Raw genomic sequence first — 23,219 nt, forward strand, 5'->3', positions numbered from 1 at the left:
TATTCATATAATATATAATAAATACATATTTATGTAACTTTTTTTAAGTTATAAAATTACTAATTAATTAGTAATTTACATTGTTGAATAATACAAAATTTATAAATACATATTTTTTTAAATATTTGACAATTTATTAGCACATATTTTGAATTTTTTTAGCACATAAAAATCCTATCCCTAGTTATAACTTACTACTTTGTCACACAAAATCTACTTTTTTCATATAAGTTAGTCCTTCCTTGACAAATGGCTTTCTTAAATGATTGAATATATGGTGACACTCCTTGTTAGTTATTTGGCTCTTCAACAAAGCATAAGACATGAAGAATACAATAAGGATGGTGATTGGCTGGTATCTCATATATAGATGCTGTGTTCCACGGCTTCAATGAAATTCATCAGCCTGTGAAGAACTAGAGATGCTTGTTATTGGTGAGTAGTTTTGTAATAGGACTTTCATCCCCCTCTAAACTCTCACACTAACTCTTCCATTCTTTAGCACAATGAATGTACTAAAGCTCTTTCCTAATAAAAATGGCTTAACTATTATGTAGCCTTTACCCAGTTGGATGTTTTAGACATATAAGCAAGCTTAATCATCACTATCAGCTGGGAAGACTGTTGCAACAACTCTGGTAACATGCATAGATAGAACTTCCTGGAATGTTAAAGTGTTTGATAAGAATTTCATTTGCTTTACCAAAGGAATGTCACATCAGCATCTTTTTGCACCAAAACAGGTTAATAATTATTAAATTTAGCTTCAATCGCGATCACTATTGGTCATACTTGTATTAAATTGTACAAACCTTTAATTCTGGTACAAGATGAGTAAGCTTTAATCAGGGTTACAAGAAACCACTTTGGTTCTAACTTATTCAAATTAGAGATATAACCATTGATATGAACTTTGCTGATTGCTAATTATTATCAGAACAAAATAAATGGCTAGTAACAGAAAATGGAAAGGCTGCAATCAGTAGTATAGATAAACACAGGGAATGATATTACCCTTTAGTGGGTGTACAACAGAATAGATTAACAAAAGTGGACTGTATTAGATTAAATACATTCCTTAAACAAGAAAAAGTTGTAACCAAAGGATGATCTTTAAAGAAAGTATGAAAGAACTCTTCAATTTAGTTTATGGCTTTTAAGTGGAAATGATTGAAAAGATTCATAAAATGTATAAGCAATGAAATCAAGACCTCCCCCCCCCCCAATGGAATTACTCTAGTGTGGTGAGATTGAGATGATAATGGGGGAGGGTGTAGCCAGTTTGGAACAATAGGATGCAAACTGAAACTGAAAAAACTAAAATAATGTAAAGCTGGAGTACACCTTGTATCTGATAGCACAGACACCTCAATACTGTCACACCTTACAGAACGTTTATAACACTGGAGAACAGTGACCAGACTGGCCTTTATAACCTGGATGAACTCTTAGTATTAAGTAGAAAAATAGTAAGGGGTGATGTCTACTTCAATATTAGCCAAGGATATCAATAAGATATAAAACGCGTTTCACCTTTTTTTCTCCCTTTTGATCCTTTCCTTCCTTTTTCTATTATTTATTAATTGGAGGTCATGTCAAAATTATAGCTGAATAGATAACAGGGTAAATAAATTCTGTTTAGTTAATTTCATTTTTTTCTTTTTATAGGAAGTTCCATAGACTAAGAAAAATCATTTATAAAAATTCTAATAAAATTTTCTATCTTACAGTAATAACTGTGAGGTATTGAAAAATGAAATAATATAACAATAAGAGTAAATATAAAAAAAATAAATAATGTTTTAATGGATAAAAAAATAAAACTATGATTTATATTATATTAAAATATGAAAAAAACAGTACATATGAAACTAATTTTAGGATACACTCAGTACAACAAATATCATAAACTAACAAATGTAACAACATTAGATAAGTTCAGAGAAAACAAAATACACAATTCACTGGTTTGAGTCAGGTTTTTTTTATTTTATTTAAATTTAACACATACATTCACTATGATTAATTATCAACGTTTTTCTTGAACGTTACAAAACTACTAGGTACAGTGTAAACATTTTATAACAAGTATCATATAACAGGATAAATATAAAATAAAAATAACATAAAAAATTTCAATATTTATGTCAACACTGATAAAAAACACGTATGAAAAAAATTGACATTTATTAATGAACTGTCTTATTACATCTGGTTGTTATGGCATGAAATGTCAGTTTTGAGAGTTGCACAAATAAAACATGATTGGATATAATCAATATGAATTTATGAATATTAATAAAAAGTGATAAGAACAGGACTTAAATTTTTTATCTTAAGCATAGATCCAGATCCATTTTCCTGTTCGACTAATTAATTATCCAATTTGAGATTCACCAGGGCATTTAAATTGAATTATTTCAGCACCCACATCAAACGATAAATTTTTTCTCAGTTTTCAAAAAATCGAATGTTTAACCCTCAGTGTGACAAGTGGGTCTGAGGCACACGTAGTGATATGATAAAGCAAGATTTCATAAAGAGAGTAATTAATTATTTTTCATTGGAATAATAGTATAAATTTAAATAAATCATAAAATAACAGAGGAACTGCAGGTCAGTTGAACTGAAAGAAAATCATCAAGGAAGCCATGACCCTATACGCGCTATAGGCCATCAAACAGTCATTTAGATAACATCCAATCATGTTTTATTCATGACATTGTATTATTATTAAGTTATATATATAACTTTGATATATATGTATATATATATATCAAACCCTATCAGTTAGGGTTATCCTCTAAATAAGTGCAGTAAATAAACAATTAAAATATTATCTACAAACTCTATGAAACCTAAAAAATTGACATTTCATGTGATACAAGCAGATAAATCAATGCTATTAATAATTACATGAGGCTGATTTCTTTTTTAGAACAATATCCTTGATGTTTAAATGTACTTTTTCTTTTCTTTCAGGAGGAACTGACTGTAAACAAAACCTTTTAAAGGCTTCCAATTCTCTTTCGGTTTCATCGATTTCTCCATCGTCAAGATCTATATCTTTTGGAGCAAATACGCTATCTATAACAAAAAAAATTAAAATTATAAGAAAATCAATATTTAATAACATTTGTATTTATTCAATTATACATAAATCTACAGAGAAATAACTAAACTAACAATTAATTAAATAAAATAACAGGTAATATGAGAATTTACTCTTAAAAGACCAAACCTAGAAGAAGATACAGTAAACCATGAAAATATTTATAATTAGTAGAAAATCTAAAGGACAGTACATTTTCACAGGCCAAGAAGCACCATTTTGGAAGTTCAATTGCAAATTCAATTTCAGCCCTTGAAACTCCTTTAAACTCCCTCATCAGTGAAGATGGATCACAATTGAGATAATAAATGAAAAATTACAATCTCTAATTTTCTGAAAGAACAACAAATAAAATATGCTCTTGTATCTAAGTTAAGTATTGGCAAAAGCAAAATGTCAAAAAAGAGAAGAAGGAATAAGATGTAACACGCTTGAACTGCTGTAACATACTGGCTTTACATCTGTACGGTACGTCTCTTATATACATTCGATCAGCTGATCCCCTCAGTCAGCTGACATCAAAATAACAGCTGACTCATACCGTAACTCCTCCCCACCAATTTACGAACAATCCTCGGAAACTAATACTATATAATATAATAACATAGAAAACAAAAACAATAAAGAAAAACTATTTACAATAATTTAAAAAAAAACTATATACATATCATTTAAAAAGCTCACAAGTTCCCTTAGAAATTTTAAAAAAATTTCATACAGTAAATGAATAAGCTATAATGAAAAAGAAAATATTCACAAAAATAAAAAACAGAATGAAAAATACAATATTTACAAAAATCAATAACAACCTTAAAACACCCAAAAAAAACAAAACAATAAATAGAATAAATAACTAAATTTTCTGTAATCTAATCTAGTATGGGAACACTTCAGTTTTTATATTGTCATTGCCGGAAGTTTTAATTCTTCAATATGGACAGTTCTCCTCTTTTTGGATTCTCTAATACTTTCTATTTTACAATATTGTGTTCCCTTATAATTATCACCCTGAATAGACCCTCATATCGCTGTATCTCTTTACCCCCGTTAGACCCCAAATTTCTATATACAATTGTCCCGATTTTGATTGCTCCCATCCTATCTGTGACCTTTAAATTCTCCCGAGTTACCCTACTGGATTTTTCCTTTTCCATTCTTCCCCGGACCTTTTCCCATAACTTACTTTGAGCAATATGGTTGTTGTGTATTTCCTCTCCGTCTGCTGCTGTGCTCTTATAGTCCTGCCTGTGTCCTCGAAGCCCAAAGAGGATCTCAAATGGTGAAAACCCTGTAACTGTATGTATGGAATGATTGTATGCCGCAATCGCCTTAGGCATTGCCACATCCGGTTCCAGTCCCTGGTCAACCTGATATAGTCGAAGATGGTCACTCAACGTCCCGTGAAGCCGGTCTATGACTCCTCTACTCTTGGGGTGCTCTGGTGTGTTGAGATGCCATATTACATCAAGGTCCTTCATTTCTGTTTGAATCATGGCATTGTCAAATTCTCTTCCAGAATCTGATGAGATGTGCTCCGGAACTCTGTAAAATTGAAACCACATTTGGAGAGCTGCTAGCACTGCTTCCGACGACTTTTCCTGCACCTGGTGCACCATTGCCGCCTTACTGAAGAGATCAATTATGGTGATCCATTTAAATCCTCTCCATGTGAAAGTGTCAACCTGTAGATCTTTGAGCGGTGCATCTGCGGTAGGTGTCTCCTCTTGTCTGCCTTTTGGTGGATGTCTGTCATACTTTGTGAGTAGACAAACTTCGCAGTTTCCTAAAACTTCACTGATCATCTTCTTCATCCCCCACCAAAAGTATCTTCTCTTCAATGATATGCTACAGTCACCTCTCTCTGGCGTTCGTCTTCCTGAAGGGTTTCCACCAACAGATTGCATCGGGCGAATGTCATGTCCATTTCTATGTATTCATCATGCCATAGCCGCTTGATCTTCTCCCAAACGGCTTCATTCCCAACGTACAGGTGACACTTTTCTCCAGGCTTGGAAGCATTATTCAACATTTTACAGATCTGGTCGTTTTTCATGCATGGCTGCGACCAAATCGTCATGATAATGCTCCTCCCATACTTGTTACACTCAACTTTGACTAATCCAGTGGTTCTTGTCTTCCATATAATCTGCCGCCTCTTATCGTTAATGATGTCCTCAAGTTCCTCTATATCTATTGGTCTTCCTTCCTCTGAGCTCTCATTAGATAAAGATTCTTCCCTATCGTCTTCCTCCTGTCCCGTTGTCCACTCCCGCAGGAATTGCCCGGACGGTTCCCCGGCCTTTTCTTCTACTGCATTTACTGTTATTGCTCAAGATAATTAATCAGATACCACATTTTCTTTTCCAGGTTTATATGTGATTTCCATATTGTACTGTCCCAATAACTCCTTCCAACGTGTAATCCTGGCCGAAGACTCCTTCAACTTTCCCACCCATTGCAGGGGCCTATGGTCAGTGTGAACTTTAAACTTTCTTCAGAACACATAGGGCCTAAAGTGGTCAACAGCCCACACTATTCCCAAGAGTTCACGTTCCAGTGCATTATATCTGGTCTCCGTCTCTGTCAGGCGCCTACTGGCGTACGTAACTGGGCGATCTCCTCCTTCACACTTTTGAGACAACACCGCTCCCAGCGCGTACTCACTCACGTCCGTAGTGATATTGAATTGGGGAGTGAAGTCTGGGAACACAAGAACCGGCTCTTGTTGCAGCTTCTCCATGCACCGCCTTATATTGTCTTCGACCATCGGTGTGATGATCACCTTTCTCCCTTTTTTGAGAAGGTTTGAGTGGGATGAGGTACTCAGTCATTTCTGGCACGAATCTACAGTAATAATTTAAAGTTCCAAGCAACCTCCGAACTCCCTTCACATCCCTAGGAACCGCCATTTTCCGTATAGCTGCAACTTTCAGGTTTAACTCCTTCCCTGGAAATCGTGTGGCCCAAAAAATTAATTTGTTCCTGCCCAAGCGATGATTTCTCACCAGATAACTTCAGCCCGAATTTCCTAATTCTTTGGAATACGCTGTGTAAATGCTGCAAGTGTTCTTCACTCTTACTGAACACTAGGAGATCGTCCATATAAATCTGACATACAGATTCACCAATTCCCCTCAAAAACTTGTCCATCAGGCGCTGAAAGGTTATGGGAGTATTTTTCAGTCCAAACAGCATTCTTGTAAATTCGTAGTGTCCTCTCTCGAATGTGAATGCCGTCTTATGTTGATCCTTAGGGTGCATTTTGATTTGATGATATCTGGCCTTCAAGTTCAATGTGCTGAATACCATCACCCCGCTCAGCCTGTCCAAAATGTCTTCAAATCTGGGGATCGGATACTTTTCATCAACAGTATTCTCAATCAGCTTACTGTAATCAATCACCACCCTGTACTTTTCAGTAGATTCACCAGGCGCGCTCTTTTTCTTCACTGCCCACAACAGACTATTGTACGGGGAAGTGCTATCAATAATTATTCCCTGGCGTTTTAAACTTTGATGCTCTTCTCGGATGTGGTGACGTAGTGCCTGCGGGCGTATCTCCTCTCTTTAACGTATGTCACTTTATCTTGTTTTAGTATGATCTCATGGACTGTTCTCCCGGTTGTCCCGAGTTTGTCCCCTTCTTTGAAAAAGATATCTTTGTATTCCCTCCTAAGGCTTCGTCTTCAGTCCTCGACTTGATTGATTGCTCCGACCCGAGCCTCTGTGTTCTTCCGCTGAAAATTACATTTGTAGATTTTTCCTCCCAACTTAACCTTCCATTTTCCCCTGCTATTGCTAACCCAAGCTCACACCTTCCCTAGTAGGTCACATCCCACAATTACTTTATATTCCCTAGGCATACTTCCTACAATATGTACCTGCAAGTTTTCCATACTAAAACCCCACCGTGTCAACCCTATCTCCTCCACTTCCCCCTCTACTTCACAAGGGCCACCCAGGGTGATCAATTTACATTGGCATTTCTGAATCTTGAGTGTCCTCTCTTTATCACAGAGCTTTTGCAATGCTTCTCGGCACATGAGGTTTTGGAACTACCTGTGTCCACCAGGCACCACACTCCTGCTATCTTTATTATAGGCAGACCGCTGCTATTTTCTCTCACATTATAATTCAGCAGTGTGCGGTCACCTCTCCGCTGACAACACCTTCAACAACACCATCCTCTTGTTTCTACCTTCTCCTCTAGAATACCTCAATTTCTTGGCTCCTCCACTTCCTCTTTGGTCTGCGTAGATTCATCTGAAGATCTACTCAACCTACGGTAGCTTCTACGTAATTATTGGGCGTTGATTTCCATTGGTTCGCCCCAGCCCGCATCTCTTCTTTGGTAAAAATATGGGCACTGTTTGGCTATGTGCCGCATTCAAAGCATCTAGTGCGCGGGCAATGCGCCACTAAATGCCCAATCTTTCCACAACCGTGACACTTGCGCTCCTCCCGCCGACTATTCTTTGTTGATAGCTCTCTCTCATCTACCATACCCGTGTTCTCTCCTCCAAGGGTTGAGCATGTTTCTTGGCCGTTGGTATTCTATCCGGGTCCACCCTGGTTCTTCTACTTCCATAAGGGCCTCTACCTCTCTAGCGCTTGCTTCTATAAGATCTTGAACAATTTCCACAAAAGCGAGCGCTCTCTCGGAAATCCTCCCTTCTTCGCTAGCTCCTTTGGCCAACTGTATCTTTAGTACCAGGGATAAGAATTGCATCCGACTCTGTACCTGGATTGTTTCCATCATTTCGCTCAGTTTATCTTGAATTCTGTTAAAGCGAGCCAGGAGTTCCGCGGCATATTGCCCACTAGACTGTTTCGGTTTCTTTGTCTCTCGGATCATCATAAATATGTCTTCTTCTGGGGCCCACCGTCCACCTCCAAACGCCTTCTTTAATCTTTCCTTGATAACGCTCCAAGGGGTCTCTTCGTCATCCTGGATCTGATTTAGGATTCTCCTCTTGACTCTGCAGACGACCACTGCTTTTAAAGCCTCCGAATCTTCACTATCGAGTAGACTTTCGATAGGCTTTGCTTCAATTCGGCTTATTAGTTGGTCACCTCCTTTTATGAAGTGACTCAATTCTCCTCTTTATCCGGTAAACCGTTCAAGGTCAGAAACGGCCTTCCTCAAGTCTTGGGCGGTTGCTGTGCGTACTTTTACCCACTCAAGGGTTGTAGCATGGGCTCCCGCTAGAGAAACTTCTGGTAGTGGGGCAAGCTCCGGGGGAGGAGGATTCACCTCCATGTGCTCATGAGGGTTCTGAACCCCATTTTGATTTAAAGCTTCCAGGTTCATGACCACTTGTCTGACATTACTGTTGGCAGCTATTATTTAAAAAAAATGAGAGAATAGAAGAAAAAAATTGAAAGCCGAGAAAAGTACGATAAAAAATTCTTCTTTAAAGCAAATATTACTCTGGTATCTAAACTTCCCGGGATTCGGCACCAGTTAAGTATTGGCAAAAGCAAAATGTCAAAAAAGAGAAGAAGGAATAAGATGTAACACGGTTGAACTGCAGTAACATACTGGCTTTATTATATTCGTTACATCTCTTATATACATTCGATCAGCTGATCCCCTCAGTCAGCTGACATCGAAATAACAGCTGACTCATACCGTAACTTCTATATATGACAACATTCATTTTCATCAACATGGAAATATAAGAAAAATAAAACTGATGAGGAAACAAAATACATATACCTCACACAGTTCCAGGTAGTTCAAGACCATTAACATATATCAATACAGAACTACAGTACAGAACTATTTCACACTGAAATTTCAGCTTGCATAAGACAAGTGTTTAAATGTTATCATGAGTTTAATGAAGGAGGAATGAATATTTATGAAGAGCAAAGGAGAGGTATATATTAAATATTGATCGAAAAGTTGGTACATAAAATCGAGGAAACTACCTGTGAAGACAACTGATTGACACTAGATGAAATGTTTGCAATGTTTCCACAAATTTCCAGATATTTTTTACACAAAACAATTACAGAAATGTTTGGTATCGAATACAGAATGCTCAAGATTTGTTCCAAAAAAACTATCAGCACAAAGTGAATCGAGTCACTAGCACTAGTGAGTTCCTTGAGTGATTTGAATTGGAAAGTGAGGATTTAAGTTCCATTGTGATTGGTGAAGAAACTTAAAGGGATCATTACTCCCCTGAGACAAAAAGACAGTTATCACAGTGGTTCCCCATCTACGAAAAATTTCAAAACCTCAATTTCAGTAAAAAAAAACAAAAACCATGCCAATTGTGTTTTGGGACCAAATCAGGATCATTTAGTTTGATTTTTTTCCTCAGGGGGAGATAATTACTGCAGCACAAAACTGTGAGACTATACAAAGCTCAAGAGAGTAATTCAAAACCAACAGAGGGGAATATTGATGAAGGGAGTGTGTTGGTTGCATGACAACACGGCCAATGCCTCCAAGGAGCTTTTGAACTCGTTTGGTTAGAACATGTTGAAAACACTGCTTAGCCCAGCCCCCTAACTTGATGCCTTCCAAATTTTTATCTTTCCACTCTTCTAAAAATATTGGTGGAAAAAAATTTTAAACCGATGAAGAGGTGAACAAAAGAGGTCTGTCTTGAAGTGGAAGAAGATAGTGGGGCAGTTCTATAAAGAGAGAATCAAAAAGCTTGTTCCAAGACATACAATTTTCATAGAATGGAAAGGCAATAGCCTAGTAAAATAAGTAACATATATACCTACAATATTCTGTAATGTTTTACAAAAAATTGAGTATTCTTACTTTCTGGACATACCTAGTAATAAGAAAAATAAAAATAATCCTATAACATTACTAAAATATTGCGTACCTAATAATTTCCATTCTTCAGGATTAATGGGATTGTTTGAAATAGTTTTTTTTGCCTTCTTCTTCCTTCTTTTACTTTCACCTTTATGATCATAAGGTTTATTATCATTGTAAGGACTGATGGTAAGGACAGACATTTGGTTAACAAGTTCTTGATCTTTGTCTGTATCAATAATTTTAATTGGCTGAATTTCAAGCCCAGGATAAGCTGGTGTTTTCCCTGTAGTTATAACAGAGTTAGTGGTAGATAAGTCAGATATGTTCTTCTTCTTGTTTTTTTTTCTTTTTCCAGTTTGTCCATCCACTACTGATTCTGTAAATAAAAATTATTTTTTTAAAAATAATATAAACTAATAACCTGAAAAAAAAATGATAAGCAAAAAAATATATTCTACATTGAGAGCATAGAAGGTCTCTAATATTTCATTTCATTCACTATAATTTAATATACTTATTTTTCAATTTAGGGAGCGACAGTAGCAGCGTGGCAACGCATCTGACTACCAACCCAAAGGTTGTGAGTTTGAGCCTGGCCCTACCCGGGGTTTTTTACTTACTCACAGGCTTCCCCCCTTGGCATTTGTGAGCCCCGTTAGCCTATGGGTGGGACTCACAAAAAATAGGCGTGGGAGTGATGAATCCACCCTATGAAAAACCCAAGTCAAGATACATGAGATGTATTTCCTTAGTACAAGGCGTGAGGCCTTGGACCTCCACAGCCTGTCGCGCCAATAATAATAAAAAATAATAATTTTTCAATTTATTGGAAAAAATCAAACTGATGACTCATCATCAATGACACCACCAATACTCTGAAAAATTAATATAATTTTCCTTTAATCATAGTAAGGGAAATATGAAATAATAGAGCCAGTCCTTATGAGACCATGAGAAAAATTGAATAAATTTAAGTAATTACAATTACATTCCTACATTCCATATTCTTTAAACTTCAATCTCACATTATATAGTTTTAGTTTTAAGCTGGTCTTCCTCACACTGCGTTCAACTGATTTTCCACAGCTTCCAGTTTCTGTTTCTCATCTCAAATTCATTTTATTTGTTCCATGTTATCTATCTGTTAGCAATTTCCTTTATATTTATGTTTTGTATTAAAAATCTTTGTTTGAAATTCTAATGCTAGCTAATGTTAGTTTTGTTTATCACTTAACTACACAATATTTATTTATTTATATTAATAAACTAGAAATAAAAACACAATTTTTGCTTTTAATGTTTAATTTTCTACTGTGAAATCATTTATATTCCATTGATTATTAACATTTCATTGAACAATAAATGAACATCATCCTGCACAATCCCTCACTTCATTAAGTCAATGGAATGTTTAGTCAAAGTCAGTAGATTTAGTTTCTTTGCTCAATTTCTTACAATACTTTCCATAAAACTGGATTTAATTCACTGGAATTTCACCAAAAGAGAGAAATAATTAAACTAAAATAAACTGTAAAATAAAATCTACAGGATGAGCCATTGTTAAAACACAGGTGTGTCCAGGAAATAATTTTTTTTCACATGAGTAAGCGAAAGTAGTCAAGAAATTTGATATGATTTATACTGGATTATATTTACACTAACCGTCAATTTCCCTCCAAATTTGGGCTAAATTGGACGAATTGTTTAAATTGTTGAATACTGCAGTCGAGGGGAATATGTTTATATATACGCAAAAAAAATTAGTAGATGGAATCTGATGAAATTGATACTGTAAATCCATTTTACACGAATACTCGAATTGTTTTTAAATATGGGCCAAATAGGACATACCATTTTTTAAACAAAGGTGTACTGAAGAAAATATGTTTATTCATGTGTATGCAAAAGTATACAGTGGAATCTGATAAAATCGATATGGGGCCAATTAGGGATTAAATCGATTATGCCCGAATATAAATTTGGATTAAATATCAAGAGACAAAATTTGTTCCTTGATGTTTAAAATGTACAATAGGAGTGACAATTTTTGATTTTGAGGATAGAAATTTTTTTTCAATTCCTGCATGAATACATTCAGAAGTCTGGAAACAAAAATAATAAAATAAATAAATTTTGACTGTAGTAGGTATCGTCATGGTTTATTTTATAAACCACTATAATAATAATAATAATAATAATAGCTTTATTGGTATCAGTATTGACAAAAGCCACTCCCATAGGGAGGAATTTATAGTAGTTGGCTATAGCAGGATAGAAGAAAAACATAGACAAATATACAAAAACATAAATAACAACAGAGTCCTCACAACCATACACCGAAAGGAAAACACAAAACTAATTATTCTTTATAACTTTTTTCCACCTGGATTTAGTACCTTGCAACCAGCCACCAGTTTTCACCTACACACTGTGTTAGTAAATCCCTCCACGTAAGATGTGGTCGCCCTCTTTTCTTGCTGTCCTCTCTAGGGATCCACTCTGTGCAAGTCTTGGTCCATCTATCGTCTATCATTCTGGCCAAGTGTCCAACTCAGCTTTCAATTTCAATCGGCCATTTCAATCGGTAAGCCGCAACCCTTAGACTTTTAATGTTTACTTTTTGAAGAATCTCTTTCCTTTTTATACTTTCTCATTTCTTAATAAACATTAAACTCCTTATAAGATGCATTTGCATGGTATTCAGCCTCAGATCAAGTTTTTTTTGTTAGCACCCAGGTTTGAGTCCCATAGAGAACCGTACGTAGAACCGTGGGATATACACATGTGGTCAAAACTCTGATTTTAAGATCCATTGATAGGTTGCTTTTAAAGACCTTTCAGAGAGACCAATATTAAACCACCCGAGTATTATTTTTCTTTCTATTACCATATTCATATTTCCTTTGAATTTTATTGTCTGCCCTAAGTAAATGTATTCCTCTACATATTCTATCTCACTATTGTTTAAATAAATTTGTATTTCTATTGAATTTTTCATGATTTTTGTTTTCGATGTATTTATATTAAGCCCATATGTCTTGCTAATATCTACTATTTCCTCTATCATCCTTAAACCGTTAATGTCCGGAGATATTAGATCATCCGGAAATGTTAGGTTGTTCAGCATTTTCCCATTGACGGATATTCCCAGGCTTACCCAATTTAATTCTCTGAATAATTTGTTTAAAACACAATTAAACAGAATCAGAGATAGAGAACACCCTTGTTTCAATCTTTGTTCAACCTCAAAGTAATCACCTTCCCTATCCAATGCCACAAATGCTTTTATGTTTCTATATAACTCCATGATGACCTTAATGTAGAGTTTGTTTATGCCAGATTCACACAGTGCTTCCCAAATATATTTATGTCCGATCGATTCGAAAGCTTTGAAGTGGTCGATAAAACATAAATAAACCTGCCTGTCATATTCTCTACGTTTCTCGATGAGCTGATTAATACATACAAGCCAGCCTGTTCTACTATATCATGATCCTGATATATAATTTCTATTATTCTGTTTTTTAATATATTACAAAATAGTTTGCAGGTACTTTGAGTTAATGAGTTGATTTTTAACAGCAAAGTCAACTAATTTGGTGCCTTTTTCATTTCTTTTCCCAATTCCATATTTTCCTATCGCAGAATAGTCTTCTGCCTCCTTTAGAATTGAAATCGCCAAGCAACACTTTGTAATTACTATCTTCTTGGAGAATAAGTTCTAAACTGTCATAGAATCCCTCTATTTCTTCATCCCACTTTTAGTCCCAATTTAGCTATACCTTGGGGAAATAGGTTTAAATTCAATACTTTGTTTGCATTTTTTATTTTAAATAAAACCTGTCTCGTAGTTATTATTAAACCACTGTATTAGAGAAATTAAAGTAGATCTTCTTTAATTGTTTTTCACAGGTGAACTCCTACACATGTACAAAAACAGGTACAGCAAATTTATTAACTACTTCTTTTAAATAAATAAATGCAAATACTATTTTAATCAATTGAGAACAAATATAAATATAACACAATTCACCTTTTAAAATGGAATCCTTCCTTTTTCCAGTTGACACAACAATTACTTCTGAAGGGGGCCTAACCTGATTAGGATTACTTTTCTTAACATTGTTTTCCTAAAAATAAAAATTTATTTTGAACAGACTATAAAAACAATTATAATCATTGTCATTCATTAAGAATATAAATATATCCAAAATTGTGCTACCAAACAAGATCCAATAGGAATTCAGAAAATAAATTAAATTTAGTCCAAAATGTGCACATCTATAATAAATATCCTAAGCCACAGGAGTTGGTGGATATCCATGAAATTACCTACAAGAAAGCTAACAATGAGCTACATCTAATGATAGCAATAAAAAACATCAAAATATCAATAATACATCAACCACAAAAGTATCAATGGTTTTAGTGAAAATTGTTAGCTATCCTTGATTATATGTCTCTGTTTCCTGCTTATTACCAAAGTGTTGAAAGCCTAGGGTTAACATCTGTCAATGGTAACATCAACCCCATCGAGTAACACTCCCCCAAGAGGATCGTCATCCTCTTTACCTTCAAAACAAAATGACCAACCTTTGAATGACCCTCTCCAAAATCCATATGAGTGCCTGCTTGGATACCATATGTGCCCTCTCATTCAAAACTACTGAAATCCCAGGGTCCCTTTAATACCCTATATTTGAAGATTATTACAAGTGATCTATTTTTAAATACTTGATTGGTCTTTCCTGTCTTTTTTTGGAAGCAAAAAGTAAATAGATTTTACATACAAGGTAAGAATCAGCTACTTTCGAACAATGTGAAAAGGTAATTAATCACTTTAAACTTACATTACATACATTATTTTATATTCATTTACAGAAATAAATAATGTATCATTTGGACCTGTGAAAGGAAAAGAGGTAGATAGAAAATGTGATGTAAAATTAAGTTGAAAAATCATTTTTAAAACATCTATTTACATGAAATGTTCCTAAATAGTAATAATATTCAAAGCAGTACCATTCATTAGAAACAAGTCAGAATTTCAAGCCAGGATTTACCCACTAGACAGAAGAAATAGTGCTGGACAAGTGCTTAAAAAATAAAACTAGATGAAGTTAATACAGCTACCAAGGAAATTCAAGGAGAAAAAAAAGGATGAGTTCAGTAAACTTGAAGGCTTATGACAATGGTAAATAAATGATCACCTATAGTAAGTCACGGCATAGGATTGAGATGGATAGAATAGGGTGAAAACTTGGAGACAATTTAGGTTAACCAAAGTTCAACATTTAAGCAAGTTATTTGTGAATTTTTTTTTTAAAGAAATAAAGACACTATTAACAGTAAATTAATTAAGGAATAACATAATATCAAATATTTAAATGTAGTTAGTGAGTAGGATTTAAGAAAGTAACAAATTTGTGAACTGTTAACTATTGTCACTAAGCTTTAGAAAATAAAATGCAAAGGGAATATGTAAATCAAACACAATTTATGCTAAGTAAAATTAAACATTTAACATATTTACTTACATACCTGCATCTTTGTATTTCTGGCATGGATGCTAGCTGGATCAACTTTTGTAATTGTAATCCCAGGAGGTAGTTTGATATCTGCTATGTTAAATGTTGGTGAAACTTTTTTTGACATACTATTAATCGCATTATTAATCTGTATCGATGTAGGATTACTTAAATCTTTAACAAACTTCCCATTCTGGGGTACTGAATGAACGTTTTCTGATTTTGCATTATCTTTTTTATGTTTTTCAGATTTGATTTGATCATTAGGAAGATCTTTGAATTTTAAACCAGAATTTGTAGAATTGTTAGTCTTTAAAGGGTTTGAGTTTTTAACAGTTCTAGGAATATTTTTCTTATCACTTGGAACATCTTTAACCTTACATACTGAAAAAAAAGAAGAAATGAATGGTATGAGACCAGATACAGAGCATGCTGATTATTATGACTAAAAATTATTTATTATTTACTTCCAAATAGAATAATCTATTAATAGGACTAAAGTCAGAGCATCAAATGAACTTTAGTATTTGTCTTTATTTGAATTTTACTATCAGATAAAAAAAATTTCAATTGGTAAAGCATTAAGTCCCAAACATTTATTTTGTGAACTCTGTCTTACAAAGAAATTTTTAGAATAAAACAATAATTCCATATTTAAATTAGATCTGAGAATCAAGATTAATATATTTAATAATAGCTTATTTTAAGATGGATTCTTATAGGAAATTAAATTCTGAAGTGGTCTTATATCAGTGCTAAGGAAAGCACATAATAAATGGGGCGGAACCAAATAACCATCATACTATGAACAAAGATAAGGGAAGTTTACTCAGATGACATCTGAAAACCTGAATCAAGTACATATTTAGATTTTATGACAGTTAAGATGCAGAATGTAATGGCGACAGGGATCCAAAATAAAACATAAACTAGGATGCACAACTGTAACTATTAAAAAATGTTAAACAGGGATAGACACAATTAGGGAAATGACTGCAATAGTTTTTAGTACTGCCTCTACGCACACAAACATGCACACATGGAAGCACACACACCACTCAACATGTGTTGCACAACAATTCGTGTAATATAGAAAATTGAGTTTTCTAATTTTTACCCTCCAAGACTACAAAAGCTTTGCTGTTTTAATTTTTGTTGCTTTTTCAGGATTAATCATTTCAAAATATGTTTTGGAGACTTTGGATAAATTAATATGCATAAAATGAAATCTTGAATATGGCATTTTACTTTTAAACAAGATGAAAATATTCAATCTAAAGAGAAAGAAAAGTAAATCCTACAATTTAAAACTCGCACCCAAATAGAAGGAGAAAGGTACAAAAATAGTTATCAATGAAGTTCCAGAGTCAAACAAGATCTGATAAAAAATTATAAATAGTAGTACATACTAACTAGAACTTCCATTCAAAAAACTATTAATTACTACTGGAACCATGTGCTATATGTAATTCAATTATGTTTATTTGTTATTTTTCAAAAAGGGCAAACGTTAGTTGCTAAATTAATTGAATTTATTTCCCTTTTTAAAATTATAACATAAACATAGTTTTGTTAATATCAAGGAACATATCATAATTTATTATGATTTCATACAATTACACAATACATATTATATAAATACGCACGCACACACGCACGCACGCACGCACACACACACACGTTACGGTAGGTCTCGAGAAAGAATTTTTTTTAAAAAAAGAAGGAAAACGGAGTGAGAAATGACGTATGGACAGTCACAGTATAAACTGGTTTATTCTCTCAAGTAACCCTCTATATATAGTTTTAGCCTATGTTTACATCGGGAGATAGGTATTATGACCAATATCCAGTGTTATATCTTAGCTTCCCCCTACCAGTTTACAAACAATCCTCATAAACTTCACAGACACAAAAAACCAAGTGTGTAACTGAGAGAAAAAATACAATACAATAAAAAATTAGAAATAAAAGACATAATTACAAAACATATGCAAATCTAGTCTATCATGATATTAACAAAATTAAACAAAGTGAACAACAATCTAAAAATCTAAAAAACTTCTGCCTAAATGTTTAAAAAAAAACTAAGAAAAAGAACACTTTTCACAGCTCATCATAACACTATCTCACTTCATCTACTTCTAAGAACACTCCTTATACACATGTGTGGTATCCCTCCCACACAGAAAACAATAATAATAATAAAAATAAATAAAAGAAAACTTCTAAAAAAAAAGATAATACAAAAGAGATGTAACTAGTTATATGAGGGGGAGAGGACACTCCAGGCCCTTCCAAAAATAACTTTGTCTTTAATTCAAAGGTCCTGGGTTTCGGCACCAGTTATAGCAGGTATTGAAAGAATTTAAAAAAAAAGAAAGGAAAACGGGGCAAGAACTGACATGTGCAAAGTCACAGTATATACTGGTTTATTCTCTCTAGTAACCCTCTATGTATAGTTTTAGCCTATGTGTACATAGGAAGATAAATATTATGACTGATATCCAATGCCATTATACCTTAACTTTATATATATATATAATGTTCTATATATATATAATGTTCTAAGTGAAATAAAATAATAATAATTGCTGATAATTGGATAGATATAATATATTTAATACAATTTAAAATATAAACTATATATTTACCTTGCCCATTAAGTAAAGTATAGAGTACTCTATCTTGATTAGGTGTAGCACCACGCAATGTTATAGTAACAGTAGGTTCCGAATTATGAGGTTCCATAACCCTTTTAATTGTAACCATTTGTGGTGCTGGTTTGTTGGTAGAAACTGAGGGTTTACTATTTTGAACTAGTGTATGACCATTTTTAGATCTTTTTTTATGTTTACTAGAGTTTAATTTTTCCTTTTCTTCTGCTTCTTTGGAAGCTAAAGCCTCTTCTCTCTTTTTTTGTTCTTCTAAAAGACGTGCTTTTTCTTCCTCTTCACGCTTTTTTCTGTTCATCAATATTCTCTGAAAAGTAATGTTAAATTAATGAAAACAATAAAAATTTAATTCACTAATGTTTAGTCTTAGTTTAAAAGTACAAATAATATTAAAATGTGAAGTGTCAAATATAAAATAATAACAAAATATGATAATGACAGTTGACAATGTTCTATGAATTTGATTACTTTCCTCACAGTTTTGATATTCAGTAGACTGTAGTGGCGAGAGTTGGCGCTAAAATAGTATAGGAAAAAAAGTATTTTATGGTGAAAACAATATTCATTTCCTGTAGTCGTTTTATTTATTTCTCTACCATTTCAACTTACATTGTAGGCTATTATGAGGACAACAAACAGAGAAATAACATATGACATTAGAGTTTATAAAGACAATAATAATAAATAATTAATTTAAATGTTATTTAGAGGCTGTGGTGTCCAAGCATGGTGGAACATGAGAGAAAGGACCGTTGATTAGGAACAGTTAGGATTAGATTTTCACTTGGATCAGCTAAAATTTATTTTGTAGTGTTTCACAAAAAGAATCTTGATATCCTAGTAACATCAGGGAAGTAACCTCATCTTTAATCATCAGGTGTAAGATAAAAAGACCAATGACTTCACTTACTAGACAAGTTCTTATCATAGGTACGAATACTGGTACCACTACTATTAAATCTTACAGAACAAAAGAGATAGAAACAGTAAGAAAAAAAAAACTGCCAAGTACATGGTTCAGTAAAACTCCTGTTATTTTCTTTTCTGGAAATTATTGTATGATGAGAAAGAAGTTAAAAAATTGAGATCTCAGAGACAAAGTAGATGTGAACACTCAGAATAAGGACTTAAGTACATTAAGTTAGACTTGAGTAAGCCAGTTACAATAGGTCAATATACCACACTAAGTAAACTATAATTTACAGAGGGTATACTCTTATCCTTCAAAGGTTTTGGCCTTATTCCACAAATAAAATAAAAAAACCCAACACTATAAATGGTTTTATTAATGGTTATATAAATTATAACTTTATAGAATTTATTCTAGGAGGAAAGAAATTAAAATCCCTGGAAGGATTCAACTCCCAAAAAACATTTTCACCCTGGTTATAAAAGTTTTTATCCCGTGAAAATTTATTCAGGTGCTTGAGTAAAAGTGCAATAAGTAGGAGAGAGGTCAAGTAAATAGGGTGGGTGTTAAATAATGTTGTAGCCCAATTTATCAAGTTGTCACAGTGCTGTATTTACAACACTGTGGCTGGGTCTTATCGTGGAGAAGGATAAGCCCCTTTGAATTAATCAAGACTGGCTTCTGAAGCATGACATCAAAGTCTCGATAGTATTTGTCTACAGTGATGGTTTCACCACAACTGAGAGCTTTTCAGATTTTTAAGGAATAATAAAGACATCAGGCCACCATACAGAGACCATACCTTTATTTGGGTGCAAGGAAGGCTTTGGAAAATGTCTAGATGGTTTGCCATTGTCATCCATTTCTCATCACATGTCACTATGAAAGCGAGAAATGGATCATTTTTATATCATATTAAATGTATTAGGAACAGCTTCTAAAGCAGCAATTTTTTCGGTGCTCATTTAATATCTATCACAACCACTAGCCAAAGGGCCGCATGTAGCTCAGTGATTAAGACAGTCTTATTAATTTGATGTCTATTGACGGTGCCGGTTCGAATCCAACCTGGGGCATTGACTTTTTCATTGAGTAGTGGTCCCACAAAATGAAAAACTTTGATCCCCAACCATGGTTAGGCAGTATAAGATTCCAATGGGAGTCTTAGCCGAAAAAAAAAAAAAAACTAGCCAAGGTTTTTTGTTTTACCAATGGCCTATATGTGATGTATGAGTGTGTATTGGTTCATGAGTTGGTCATTTATCATATAGTTTTGGTTAGGTTTGCTTCCACTATTCAATACAGCTAGTCATTGTTAACTACAAAATGACGCCCATGACCTTTCTTATGTTTTAATTCTAAATTTCCACAGCGAAAAACTTCTGAGATCAAGTCTGTACTTGTAGTGCTTTGAACTCCACACTTCATTGATATGAACAGTTTGAGCAACACAATAATAAAATTATATTAAAAAATAAATTTGATGAAAATCACTCTTTAAGATCTTCTTCTCAAAAGCTTTAAATAGATTGGATAAAATGATTTTATTATTTGAATTTTGGATGAAAGAGAGAATATAAATTTAGGTTTATTATGATATAAATAGAATTAACATTAAGAATAGTTGCTTAATACAATTAGGCCCAAAACATAGAAAAGGTGCCAATCTGCATTATTATTACATTAATTAGGTAGTTATAAAGTAAATCTTAATTGCTGAACTCAAGAAACCTGTAAATAACATTAGTTTTTTAAAATTTATTTATTAATATTGTAACAAGGTTATCTCCTTGGGGAGAAAAACGATAGATTACCGATCGATGTGATCGGTCCGTTCGTGAACGCAACAATATTTACAACTGTACATAAAATACATCAAGTAAATTTGAAATAATATCATAATGGTATCGTACAAACATGTAAAGAAACTACCCATTGGTAGCACTCTAGAAACCACTTCTTTTCAGACACCTCAGAGGATTGTCCGGAATGAAAGAGGAAGCAAGGTTAGAAACTAATAAGTTTGAGTGGTTAAGGAGTTTATAATGGAAAGATTGATATCTGGTTTGGGCTAGATCGGTTATATAGGGAACATTAAGGTCTTTATGGATGATTTTATTTGTTACAAAGTAAGGAGCATTAAGGATTTTATGAAGGATTTTGGATTGTAAGGATTGGATATGAGAGGAATTTGAAGGTTTAGTGGAACCCCAAAGCTCAACTCCGTATGTCCAGATAGGTCTTACTGTCATGTAGATCAGTCTTTTGTAATGAATTGGAAGCTTAGACCGTTTGTATAGTAAGTGCTGTAATAGTCGAAATCGACGTGCAGTTTCTTGTCTTTTCACTCTTGTGTGAGGATTCCAAGTCAATCGTTAGTCCAGGTGTAGTCCAAGGTAGCAGATCTGTTATACAGGGGTACGAACAACATTATTAAAGTATACTGTAGGGCAATCGGCAGATTTACGACGAAGTATAAAGGTGATTTGATGGTATTTTTTGGAATTTATTTTAATCCTCCAATTATGACACCATTCTTCAAGGGCTGTGATATGAAATTGGGGATACAATTAAAGGGTTATTATTAACTGTGAGCACATATGTGCCATCGGCATACGTGGTGAGGATAGTGTTAGGATTGGTTGTGATGTCAGCTGTATAGAGGGTGTAAGGATGGGACCGAGGATACAACCTTGAGGAACACCAGCGGACTGAGAATGGAGGGATGAATAGGAGCCATTGTGGTTTACTTGGAATAATCTATCAGTGAGAAAGGAACGGATGATGTGAGAGAATATAAAGAAAAAGAGAAACATAAGAAAGTATTTGGGAGGTAGGAATTTACAGAGTTTGTAAAGCAGTCCCGGGTGCCAAACTCGATCAAAAGCCTGTTCTACATCGAAAAAGACTCCCGCGCAGTACCTTCCACGCTCCAAAGAAGACAAAAAAACGTCCACCACACGATGACATTGCTGGATAGTGGAGTGGGATGTTCGGAATCAAACTGGTGATCAGGGATTATATGATTGGAATCTAGGATGGGGTATAGGCATTTCAAAATGAGTTTTTTTGAGGATTTTGTCCATGATCGGTAATAGAGAGATAGGGCGGTAGGAGGATGGATATTCTGGCGGCTTTTGGGGTTTGGATATCATTTTGACTATAGATAATTTCCATGGGTCAGGAAAATAAGTAGAACGTAGTACGGCGTTATATATGTAGGAGAGGAATAGGATGGCTTTTCCAGGAAGAAGTTTTAGGATGTGGGATGAGGGTAGGTAATCTTTGAATGATACTGGATATTTCTGGGGGATGAAATGCTTTAAGTGGGAGGGCCATTTTGAGCGGAATATTTAGTTCTGTTTCAATACACTCAAGGTGAATTGGGTTAAGGATATCAGGGTGTGGAATAAAGGTTTTAGAAAGGTGTTGTCTGAATGTTCGTGATTTTTCCTCATCAGTTCTGGTCCAGGTTTGGGATTTGGTGAGAATTGGATGGTTAGAATCTTTGAAATTCAGCAGTTGTTTAGTGGTTTTCCATAATGATTTGTGAAATTAGTTTAAGATTAAAAATTTGTCAAACATTTCTTTCAGAACTGAAGTTTGTTGAACTACTAAAAAAACATCACTGTACCAAGAAATAGAGAACAAACAACTAGAAAATTTAATATTATGTAATTATATTTTGAATTATCTGCAGTTGAGTAGATACACATTTACATTCAAGTACATATACATTTTAAAATATTGCACTAATAAACCATAAAAACTGTACTTGATTCAGCATTACATATAGTAATTGGAACAAAACCATAATAATGATGATTCTATGTTAAAAATATCATAGTATCTATTATGTTTTCTAAACCATTATAGTAGAATGAAATCCAAGGAAAAAAAAATTAAATAATTCATAACAGGATAAAGCAAGTATAAAACTTTTGTGGATAAAATAATCGTTACTAATTTAAAAAAATCTTAGTAAATAAAAAGATAGTTATTAATTCTATTATTCCTAATACAAAGGTCAATACAATTAATAAAACACAATTGTTTGAAAATTATTGTAAGTAAAATGTGTCTGCTCAGATGCTGGATGATTATTACAAATTTAATGAGCTGATTAAATCAAATTTTTACTTTTATTAAATCGCATATTGCTAATCACAATAGGTGATATGTTTTATAGACTTACAATTTTTGAGATGTA

The 23,219-nt window shown here is 33.7% G+C and overlaps 1 protein-coding gene across 4 annotated transcripts in view; it reads right to left on the minus strand.

Annotated features, from left to right (window-relative positions):
• Positions 1–1,964: 1,964 nt before the first annotated feature.
• The window catches only part of LOC106689570 (protein FAM193B), a 119,882-nt gene continuing 98,627 nt past the window's right edge, over positions 1,965–23,219 (minus strand). For 3 of the 4 annotated variants that reach the window (XM_014434622.1, XM_014434621.1, XM_014434620.1), the window contains 5 exons: positions 18,079–18,406; positions 15,441–15,811; positions 13,933–14,029; positions 9,964–10,275; positions 1,965–3,087 (listed from right to left, as the gene is read on the minus strand). In XM_014434622.1, the coding sequence (XP_014290108.1) occupies positions 2,906–3,087; positions 9,964–10,275; positions 13,933–14,029; positions 15,441–15,811; positions 18,079–18,406 (1,290 nt within the window). In that variant the 3' untranslated portion in view covers positions 1,965–2,905. Of the gene's footprint in view, positions 3,088–9,963; positions 10,276–13,932; positions 14,030–15,436; positions 15,812–18,078; positions 18,407–23,219 lie in introns of those variants that run through there. The other variant, XM_067048477.1, reaches the window with a different exon arrangement.

Source organism: Halyomorpha halys, unplaced genomic scaffold (assembly GCF_000696795.3).
Source record: "Halyomorpha halys isolate HHAL.00 unplaced genomic scaffold, Hhal_1.1 Scaffold1396.1, whole genome shotgun sequence".
Lineage (NCBI taxonomy): Eukaryota > Metazoa > Arthropoda > Insecta > Hemiptera > Pentatomidae > Halyomorpha > Halyomorpha halys.